The sequence below is a fragment of the Uranotaenia lowii genome, chromosome 2 (assembly GCF_029784155.1).
Source record: "Uranotaenia lowii strain MFRU-FL chromosome 2, ASM2978415v1, whole genome shotgun sequence".
NCBI classification, from domain to species: Eukaryota; Metazoa; Arthropoda; class Insecta; order Diptera; family Culicidae; genus Uranotaenia; species Uranotaenia lowii.
Window position 1 is genome coordinate 14,349,659 of NC_073692.1, and position 11,962 is coordinate 14,361,620.

Sequence of the window (11,962 nt, forward strand, 5' to 3'; positions counted from 1 at the left end):
AAAATCATGACAATCAGTTGAACACTCAATATCTACTAGCTAGACCTTTTTGAAGTTGATATTTTCTTCATTTTTGTAAGTTTTGGCTTCAAGGAGACATTGCATTCATTAATAAATTAAGAAAAAACCATGATGCAATCTTCAAAGGACCAAAAAAAACTCCATTACATAGTCAAAGAGAGGCCCTACAACAAAATGGAAATGAATTTGGAATTCGATTTCGTTTTAAAACATGTTTTTCTTTGAAATTCCTACCATCCTCACATAACTTTTCGATACAATCGTTTTTGTGACGTCACAAAAAAAATCCAATATGGCTCTCGACACTACCTTTTTTAGATATTCCTTGGATATTGACAAAAAATGAAAAAAAAACTAACAAAAATACAAAAATTTGAATCTTAGAAATTTTGTAATTTTTCAACCTTTTATGTTTTTTTGAAATTCTTTTTCAGTAATCAACACGTCACACCACCACCAACAGCAATCATCATCGATCAATGACGACGACGACGATGGCAGAGTGAGTCATCATCGGAATCACCACCCACCATCAGCACCCCCTCAAATAAGGCACACGGTCATCATCGCACGGCGCAATCAACGGGAACGTGTTCGTGTGCGTGCCGTCAACGAAGCCTTCGCTAGACTCCGCCAGGTGGTGCCTGCTATACGATTTTCCAGCAAACGTGTCTCGAAAGTGAAAACTCTGAAGCGTGCCGTTGAGTATATCGGGGATTTGCAGCAACGGTTGGCCGTTCTGGAGGAAGGGAGTGGTAGAAGCGTCTGGGAGAGTGGGTTGACCAGATGAGGTTTTGGGAGGTTTGGAGAGATTCAATGATGGGCATCCAAATGTGAGAGACTCAGAATACAAATTTCAAGTAGAAAATCAACGCATGACCCCGACATCAACAATCAAACAAAAACGCTGATCTCGGTGATCATCGAGGGCTTTTTCTTTCCACGAATCAAAGAGAAAGAAAATCAATTAATTGCCTTTCCATCCACCAGGAAGCTCTAATCGACAATAATCACTATCTGAATCTGTGCGGGGCTTAGACTCTGTAGAGGCGAAACGAATACGATCTTCTCGAATAATGCTGAAACTGAAGGCGCTCGAAGCTGATGCCACCATCATGTTCGGAGAAAGGAATAAAAAAAAAGACTGAAATCCCCCCAACATCAGACAGAACAGAAGCAATTTCATCTCTCTAACAGACAGCGACGCCAAACTGCGCGAAGGCCGAGGTCATTCGTTCCAGAAACCCTATAGGAAGAGGATAGGAACCTAAAGAAAAAAATAGATAGGATAATATCTATCAGCATCTGCTGCCGTTTGCCGTTCGAAGCCCCAGCTCGCAAACAGCTTAAAAGCCCCAATAATTAATCTGGAAAATTACGTGCCTCCACAATCCAAGGGAGTGCACGCAGAGAGCAGACCTTCCATGCGTGCGCATCTAAGCTCCGGTGAAAATTCGGGAAGGCGCGCGCCGTCGATCCAAAACAAAAGTCCAAAGTCATAAAAGATCATCGGGGCTTAATCAACATTAAATGGGGATGGGGGAGCGCACCAGCTTTGGTTTGGGGCGAAAGGAGTTCATATTTTCTCTTTGGAAACATGCGAAGATTCGATCACAACTAATGCAAGCAGGTATTCAAAGGAAAAGACACAAATAAAATAAATTTTAAGATTTAAAAGTAAAAGCAAAGCTTTTAAAACTTCGAAATACATCATTGAACAAAGCCTAGATAAATACTTTGCCAAAAGAATGGAAGGGAATAAAAAATACAAATCGTTATAAAATTTAATACCTAAAAATTAGATATTTTCATCAACGTAAAAATGAGATCCAAAATTTAAAATCTGAATAGAACTCTTCATCTGAAATCTGAATCTGAAATCTGAATCTGAAATCTGAATCTGAAATCTGAATCTGAAATCTGAATCTGAAATCTGAAATCTGAAATCTGAAATCTGAATCTGAAATCTGAATCTGAAATCTGAATCTGAAATCTGAATCTGAAATCTGAATCTGAAATCTGAATCTGAAATCTGAATCTGAAATCTGAATCTGAAATCTGAATCTGAAATCTGAATCTGAAATCTGAATCTGAAATCTGAATCTGAAATCTGAATCTGAAATCTGAATCTGAAATCTGAATCTGAAATCTGAATCTGAAATCTGAATCTGAAATCTGAATCTGAAATCTGAATCTGAAATCTGAATCTGAAATCTGAATCTGAAATCTGAATCTGAAATCTGAATCTGAAATCTGAATCTGAAATCTGAATCTGAAATCTGAATCTGAAATCTGAATCTGAAATCTAAATCTGAAGTCTGAATCTGAAATCTGAATCTGAAATCTGAATCTGAAATCTGAAATCTGAAATCTGAAATCTGAATCTGAAATCTGAAATCTGAATCTGAAATCTGAATCTGAAATCTGAATCTAAAATCTGAATCTGAAATCTGAATCTGAAATCTGAATCTGAAATCTGAATCTGAAATTTGAATCTGAAATCTGAATCTGAAATCTGAATCTGAAATCTGAATCTGAAATCTGAATCTGAAATCTGAATCTGAAATCTGAATCTGAAATCTGAATCTGAAATCTGAAATCTGAATCTGAAATCTGAATCTGAAATCTGAATCTGAAATCTGAATCTGAAATCTGAATCTGAAATCTGAATCTGAAATCTGAATCTGAAATCTGAATCTGAAATCTGAATCTGAAATCTGAATCTGAAATCTGAATCTGAAATCTGAATCTGAAATCTGAATCTGAAATCTGAATCTGAAATCTGAATCTGAAATCTGAATCTGAAATCTGAATCTGAAATCTGAATCTGAAATCTGAATCTGAAATCTGAATCTGAAATCTGAATCTGAAATCTGAATCTGAAATCTGAATCTGAAATCTGAATCTGAAATCTGAATCTGAAATCTGAATCTGAAATCTGAATCTGAAATCTGAATCTGAAATCTGAAGCTGAAATCTGAATCTGAAATCTGAATCTGAAATTTGAAATCTGAATCTTAAATTTGAAATCTGAATCGGAAATCAGAATCTGAAACTTTTTTTCAAATTATTCATATCTTTCGGGAATAAATTTAAAATTTCATTAAAAATGCATTATCTTAATCCAGTAGTAAGTAATTTTGAATTAAAACTTTGAGTTCGAAACCATCCCCTTTAATCCGGAAGCAATATTTGGATTGAAAATAAGGATTCAGATTAAGCAGATATACTGTAATAAGGAAGAAGATTTTCTGAATAGAATTCTTAAATTGAATTTCAAAAAAATTTTCGTTTAATTTTTTTTTCTCTATTTTTTCATGTTTTTTTTTTGGTTATCTTTCTTTAGTAATTTATTTTTAAGTTCAAATTTTAAATTAATATCACTTAATATTTCTTTTTTTAAATTTTTTTATATGTTTTTTTAGTTATAAAACATAAATTCAAAATCAAACCATACTGAAATAGAGATTTCAAATTAGATATTTAAAACTTCGGATTTTTTTTATAATTTATAACTTTGGTGTTTATTTAAAAGCTGAGTAGGCGTTGACGTGCGAGGATGTCAAACATTTCCGCCTCCGTGAAAATTTGTGTTGATTCATTGTTAGAAAAGTGCTCCAAACATCGAATCCTAATCGAAAAACCGCACATGTGAAGTGTATTCCAGTCGATTGAGAATTGAATTAGGTACCTACTAGTTTGGATTTGTTGGGAGTTCAAAAAGTGTCGGAACAATTGCTCACGTTCTCTCTTACCGGTAAATCCATCCTTATTTTTGTTCGGTGACCTCAAGGTATGTGCCATGTAGGATATCCCATAAACTTCATAACCCTTCTTTCTTTCCTTTCAGAACACAACATCCTGGGTCGTGTTAGTTTAGCACCCGAAAGATTTATTTAGCAGTTTAAATTGCTGCGATGTGGAATATGATACGATGCACTGATCTTCGAAGGTAAAACTAGAAATGTGTATTTTCTCCAGGCCCTCATTTTGGCATCCTTTTCTGTTGTTAAAAAGTTGCACTTCGTGTAAATTTCATCCAATTCAAAATGTGTGTTGTAGTAATCCTATACCGTGCTATGATTCTTAACTAAGGTGTAAATTCGAAAGCGTTTCATTTAACACTTTAAGGCGTAGTATATTTTTAGAACAACACTAACTTAAATCCAATTATCAAGGCACTGCTAAACATTTTTATATCCACAAGAAATATTTAAGAGATTAGAGGAAATACACTCATGCTTATTTTTTACGATATTTCAAACAATGTGAGATATCGTAGAAAATATGTAGAAAAAATACGAAAATCAAATTTCTTTATTTTAAAGTTGTTTTTTTTTTATGGAAAATGGCTTTTCTTTTTCCAGATTTGGAAAATTTAATATTTTTTTTATCTGGATCTACCACAAACATCTTGCGGTACCTAATGAACAATGTTTGAAAGTAATATGCAAAATCGTATAGAAATAAATCAACAATACCTAAAAAAAAGTTTCAACTTTGACAGGCCAGAAAATTTATAAGACTGAAAATAACGACTAGGTTGAACCTATTCAGTTGTGATTTTCGAATTTTTTTTTTTTTTTTTTCCTTTATTAGTGACACTTTACACCTATGAGGCTATTCGTGTCATGAAAATTATTACAATTGTCAACATACATTTACAAATTAAGATATACAATTTTCCTCTAAATATCAATTAATAAATTAGTTTTTTGTAGGAAACCCAGCAGATTTTCTATTCTTTCCCTATCATCTCCTAGTACGAACTGCAATGAGCCGTTTAAATTAAATTCACACCTTTCATTATCATATTTACGGCATTCTAACAAAACATGTTTCACATCATTTGTAACATTACAAGTCGAGCAAAGATTTACTGTTGCACCTTCCATTAAATGACCATGAGTTAATCTTGTATGACCTATTCTTAATCTACAAATCACTACCTCCTCCCATCGCTTTCCTCTAAACGCAGTATCCCAAGCAATAGTGTTACATTTGACTGATCTCAATTTTTGATTTGTTCTCCACCATTCATTTTCCCATATTTTTCGATATTCACGAATTATTTCTTTTTTAATATCCTTCAATGATAATTTTGTCATTAAAATGGGATCGTGTAATGCCGCCTCTTTTGCATCCACGTCAGCTTTTTCGTTTCCATGAATCTGTTTGTGTGCTGGTATCCAGCACAATGTAATATTTTGATTTTCTCTACAGCGAGTTGCAATTCGTTTTACAATAGGATGATCTGGACGACTATTTTTGGTAGCTTTTAACACACTCATTGAGTCTGTGAAAATCACACAGGCGCTTCTTAGAGAAGCTGCTTCGTCAACCGCCCAAAGTATGGCATAAGCCTCCGCACTAAAAATGGAACAAGCATTCGGAAGTTTTACTCGTTTGTTGAAATCCGATGATACAACACTACATCCTACCCCAAACTGTGATTTTGATCCATCTGTATAAAATTCTACAAAGTTTCTAAATTTGCGAGACTTAAGATCTTGAAAAATATGTTTGTGCGCATAATCAGGAACTTTTTTACCTTTGGTCCACATATCAAAACAGATTTTCGGGCTTGGTAGTTTCCAGTTTGCATCATCTACAGAAGTTTCTAGCATCTCTGGAAGATTCAATGCTCTTTGCGAAAGAATATTATTAGATCTTTGATGTATAGGTAAGTTAGAACTTCTATGAATATGAGTAGCAGTTTTTGTTTCAATAGAAAATAAAATGATGTTCATTTCCATAAACATGTTCAACGGTAATTCGCCAGATTCTGCTAAAATGCTTTCGATCGGGCTAGATTTAAAGGCTCCTATAGCTAGTCGGATTCCTTGATTGTGAACCGGGAATAATTTTTTCAAATTTGTTTTGGAAGCTGAACTCCATGCAGCGAAACCATATAATAACTTCGACAGGACCATAGCTTTATAAATTCGTAAAAGCATTTTTCTGTCTCCTCCATGTCGAACTCCAGCACACCATTGAACAATTTTCATTCTATTGAGACATTCACTTTTTAATTCGTGTATGTGTTTGCTGAACAACAGTTTTCTATCTAGATATATTCCAAGTATTTTTTGAGCATTTGTGAAACCAATTTGTTGGCCTCTATATATCAGATTTGATCCAAAAGATTCATGAGCGTAAGTATTACATATGTGCATTATTTTTGTTTTTTCTTTTCTGTCCAATTTTACAAAAGCTATTTTCATTAATTTTCGAGCAATGATTGGATTACAGTGACTAACCACAATCGTGACATCATCAGCATAAACAAAAATATTAAATCTTGAATCAAATTTTTCAAATAGTGACTGAATGGAAATCAGAAATAGAGCAACGCTTAGTACAGAGCCTTGAACCACTCCATTTTTCAAAGTTCTAGAAGAAGATAAAATCCCCCCTGCTCTTACTTGTACTTTTCTGTCTCCCAGAAAAGAATCTATAAAATCGAACATATTACCACCTATCTTCCATTTTTCTAACTGTTCCATTATCAGTCGCCTCCAGCATCGATCATAGGCTTTAAATAGATCAATGAATGCTACTTCTACATGTTCTTTTCTTTTTCTAGCATTTCTGATACAGCCTTCAAGTTCGACCAAGTGATCTGTTGTAGACCTTCCTCTTCGGAAGGCGAACTGGCGATAATCAAGAAGCGATCGCTCCTCGAGAAGGCTAAACAAACGTCTACTAACTAGGCGCTCAAGTAGTTTCCCCGGTGTACTGTTAAGAACGATAACTCTATGATTGTTCAATTCCCAAGAATTCTTTCCAGGTTTTGGAAAAGCAACGGCATGCCCATGTTTCCATATGTCCGGATAACATCCTTCCCTCCAACAATGGTTGAATATTTCTAACATTTTAATTTTGCCACACGCAGGGAGGTTCTTCAACATAAGATTGTGTATCCCATCCGGTCCGGGGGATGTACCTTTAAGGTGATCAAGGTGAAATAATAGTTCTTCCATTGTGAAATCATTATTCATACTTTCTATTTGATTTACAGGTTTAGTAACTGGTCTTCTTTCGATAATTACTTTTCTTTTTCTAAAATTCAAATTATACAAATCATCGGATGTAGTTTCTTCAAAGTGATTAACAAGAGCCTCGGCTACTTCTTCTGGTCTGTCGATCATAATTCCATCAACTTCAATAACCTGAGTATGTGTTTTGGACTGTCCTCCTTTAAGACTGCGAATTTTAGACCATGTTTCTTTAGGGGATGTAGATGAATTTATACTATCAACGAAACTCTGCCAAGATTCTTTTTTAGATTTACGGATGATACGTTTGGATTCAGCGTTTGCCCTATGGTATTCGTTCAACTTTCGTTCCCTATCGTCATCGGTTATTTGACACCGTTTCAATTCTCGTAATGCTTTTCTTCGTTTTTTAACTGCTTTCTTAACCTCATCACTCCACCATGGTACCGGATGAGGATGAAGTATACCGCTAGTTCTAGGAATATTGTTTTCTGCTGCTACTCTTATTTGTTCTGTAAATTCTTCTGGACTATTCATCCTACCAAAGCGAATTGCATCTAGAATATCATTTCTAAAAGGTTCCCAATCTAAATTTTCAAATTTCCATCTAGGCCATGTCATCAAAGAATCGTTGTTTTCTGTAGGAGACAATAAAATTGGGTGGTGATCACTTCCATGTAGGTCTGAGACAATTTTCCAGTCAAAAAGCGGAGCTAATTCAACAGAACCAAAAGTCAAATCTATCGCTGATGTATTACCAGATGAAGGTGACACATACGTATGGGATCCATCATTAAATAAGTGTAAACACTTTTCGTTCAAAACTTCAACTATCCAATTTCCAGCCCTGTCGGATACTGGGTGTCCCCAGAGGCGGTGATGAGCGTTAGAGTCAGTGAGAATAAGAAAAGGAGGAGGTAGTTGATCTATGAGTAACTCTATTGATCTTTTAGACCAGCTTGGGTGGGGAAGGTATAAGGAGCAAATTGTAATTTTCTTAGGTATATATACGCGAATAGCAATGGCTTGTAAATTGGTGTTCAATTGAATATACTCATGTTTGATTTTATCTTTAACTAAAAGCGATACTCCACCACAGGGGGCGTTATTTAAACCTCGATGTATGTAATTGAAAGAATGATAGTTTTTAACTTGCAAATTACTGTCGTTAGACAAAAATGTTTCCTGAAGTGCTATTACTGCTGGGCTTACCTTACTAATAAGACTTCGTAATTCTGTTCTTCTAGATACAAAACCTCTACAATTCCACTGGATTAATGGAGCCATTACGTCGAATTTGTAGACCCCTGCGGTCCGTCGGATTCCAATGTTCGGTAGGCCTTTTGATGCACAGCTACTTCGTTGCCTTTAGGTGGTGATTCCTTAAATAAATCATTCTCGAACGGGTCATCTTCGCTCAGGAAATCTTCGGACATCTCTGCAGTGTCGTCAGATACACTCTCCCCGGATGTAGCGGTTTCAGGGATGTAGACAAGTTCTTCTTGTGATGTAATTTTCTTGTTCTTTAACAAGTTCTGTTTTTCATCCGATGTTGTTGAGATAGCTTTCCGTTTCATGTTGATCGATGAAGCATCATCAGTTGGACTTCTGGTCGTTGTAGGTGTGTTCAATTTTTGGAGTTCTTCTTTCAAATTCTTTATAGTAGTTTTCTGATCTTCTATTATTCTGTCCTTTTCTTCCAGCAGTCGTGACTGTTCCGATACAATATGCTCTAATCTTTCCATTCGTTTGAGCAACATAAGATAGTTGGAGTTGTCATTATTTTTAGTAGCTGTAGCATATGTTTCAGGTTGCTTCTGCTGTTCTTTCGTAATTCGACGCGCTTCCAAGAACGATATGATTCGATCAACTTTTACTTTAACGATTAGTTGTTCTTCTTTCATTTTTGAGCACTCGTTGCTTAGCGTTGGGTGATCTTCTTGACAGCAAGCACATTTCGCAGGTCGATTACATTTTTCGTGAAACGGTCCAGCACAGTTCTGGCAAATCTTGTCGGCTTTACATTCAGCAGAGATGTGACCGAATTGGAGACACGTAAAACATCTTGTAGGTCTGGGATAATATTTTCTCGTTCTACATTTCATCCATCCTAGCTTTATATACTCTGGGGGACATTTAGAGTCTACTGTTAGAACTAAAGCAGGAGTGTTCACAAGGTTTTCCTTCTCCTTCCTCTTTATCCGATAAACCGCAACCACATTTTGATCCTTCAATTCTTGAAGAATTTCCTCTTCATCTGAGTCGATCAGTTGTTGACATGAAATTACGATTTTGGACTGATTCAGGTTATCATACGATTTGACTTGAACTGGAATGTTGGATGATCCAGTATCCACTCGTGTCAGCTTCAAAAGTTTGTTCTCACATGTTCTATTTTGTACTTGAACACAAAATTCTCCAACACGGTTATTCATCCATGCTTGCAACATTTTTCCAGCACATGATTCAATCGTTTTAGTAAGCAGAAAAGGCGACACGTCTTTCAGCGAAGATCCATCGGTAGGTTTGATCCTTAGAAACCTAGGTTCTGAAGATAGAGGCCGGTCACGGGACAGCGTAGGAAATACTTGATCGGACATCCAGGATGGCACCTGCGAGGCGCCCGTAGCCATGATGGCTACACGTTTCCGGAAACTTCAGAAACAGAAGCTTTTGTTTTGTATGACCTTGGAATTTAAACAATAATAGGCTTGACAATAAACTTTAAGCGTTTTGTGGAGAACCGAATTATAATAGGCGAGCTTTTCGATAATGCGTCTGCACTCCTCGAATATATCCACTCAACTGGATTTTCGAATTAATATGATATTATTTCACTGAATCCATAATTGCTATACTCATTTAAAAAAAAGCATTAAAGGGTTAGAATAATAAACAATCTTCCGATTTCAGAAAAATTTCGAAACATAATATTATACAATGTCAGTTTTGGATAGGCTGGCGCGAGTCTGGTTTTGGTATGCCAGGCGAACTGGGTTCGATTCCCGGTATCGGCAAGTAAACTTTTGGGTTCGTATCCCTAATGTGGCCGACAGGTAAGATGTGTTTTCTCATATAACTGACTATATAATATAAGAATGTTCAATCAGTTGCAAGCTGGCCAGGTATATACACGGATGCCGGAATACCTGTAAGTAAAAAGGCCCACCTGATTGACTCGTTCTTCCAAAATATACCTACATTAACACAATACATTCATCCATAACAGTTCATACGAAGCCATGGGGTCCGGGTATGGTGTACGCGTTGCATTGGAGATTTGTTGAACCTCATAATCTGAAGAATGCATGTGAGCACATACTTAGGCAGAAACTGCGGTGAATCCGTGCACCCATGGTGGATAACCAACATACATAATATTATACAATGTCAGTTTCAGTTTTATAACGCAGTACACTCTTGAGAGATAAAGAGAAAGTTAAACAGTCTTTTTGTTGTATTCTGAATAAATGAATTAAGTGCAAGAAAGGAAGGTCCAAATACAGCGAGATGTTTAACCAGAGATTTCAGATATCAGAGTTTAATGAAAAAATATGACTTGAAAGGTATGAAAATTCAATATTTTTTTTTGTGAAGAGAATCTAGAAGTAATCTACTATCTAATTTTTTCTTCTACTTAAGTTTTTAATTTAAATTCCAAAAACATCTTTTTTTAAATATAACATATTGTTTTATAAAATAAAAATTGTACGACAAATGCAACCATTTTCATTTTGGCTTGAACGTTTCAACATAATTTATTGGGTATTCTTTCGAAATACACCTTTTTCGCTATATGTACATTAGACTAGTTCACTTTTCGGCTTTTTTCGCTGATCGCTGATGATTCAAAGAATGTGATGTGAATGTTTGAATATCTTTGCTTGTACTCTTGCGATCATTAAGTGTTATACATCAAATTACAGGTTATAAATAAGGCTTTCTTTTTTTGAAAAGTTTATATCGAAAATATTTTTTTTCTATTTACTACTGATTTTAAGCTCTCAACTTGTAAGTAAATTTTCTGTAAAAGTTGGTAGTTTATGAATTTTTAATTTTTTTCGGTTTGATTTAGTCAATTATCTAAAACAGGTCCATACGAATGCTTGTCATACCAATCACCGAGCACTATAAAATTATCATTTTATATTAACAACAGCTTGCTAGGAAAACATCTACGAAAATTTTCCAGAAAAATGGACTTTTTTCAATAAAACTCCTAGCGCACGCTGGAAACTTACTCGAATGAGCTCAAATTCGGCCAGAGTTCTTGAAAATGAATGAGGATCAAACCCTGTAAGTGGCGTTGTGATCAGCGAAAAAAGCCGAAAAGTGAACTAGTCTAATGCACAATCTTTGAATGTGCGATCGGGACTTCCCGTACCGACTCAGGTCGAAAGACCTATCAGCCACTGGTGGGTTTTTAAATATTTAAATTTTTAATTAACTTGATCCGTTCGTTACTGTTCTTCTTCTTCTTCTTCTTCTTCTTCTTACATCAACATGGCCAAAACGTGTAGGCATCCTGGAAAATGGAAGACTTGCGTCTTTCATTTTTCTTTTCAGCGTATTATCTGTTACATATTCCTATGCATTGCAGATATTACTACGGCCAGGCCAACCATGTGATGAAAACCGCGAAAGATACAGGATACAGGGAAGGAATGAAGCGTGGAGATCCCTACCAAACGCTTCATATAATATTTATATATATGAATTTATGTCTTTTGGGAAAGTATATATGGAACATTGATACATTAAATGCTGTTAAGCAATTAGGAAATGACGAAACTTACCAACATTATACTCACCGCAATAATAATAATAATATAGAATATTACATTTAGATTTCTGTAGATCAGCTAACTTGATCCGTTCGTTACTGTTAATGAAAAAAGTGAAGATTCATAGTAAAACTTTCGTTGGCTGGTTGGCATATTCGG

The 11,962-nt window shown here is 35.4% G+C and overlaps 1 protein-coding gene across 1 annotated transcript; it reads right to left on the reverse strand.

Annotated features, from left to right (window-relative positions):
* Positions 1-8,305: 8,305 nt before the first annotated feature.
* LOC129741080 (uncharacterized) lies at positions 8,306-9,652 on the reverse strand. Its single transcript, XM_055732780.1, has one exon. The coding sequence runs from the start codon at positions 9,650-9,652 to the stop codon at positions 8,306-8,308; it is 1,347 nt and encodes a 448-aa protein (XP_055588755.1).
* Positions 9,653-11,962: the final 2,310 nt, after the last annotated feature.

Excerpts from the sequence above, each read along its gene's own strand:
- LOC129741080 (XM_055732780.1), bottom strand. The coding sequence starts at position 9,652 with ATGGCTACGGGCGCCTCGCAGGTGCCATCCTGGATGTCCGATCAAGTA.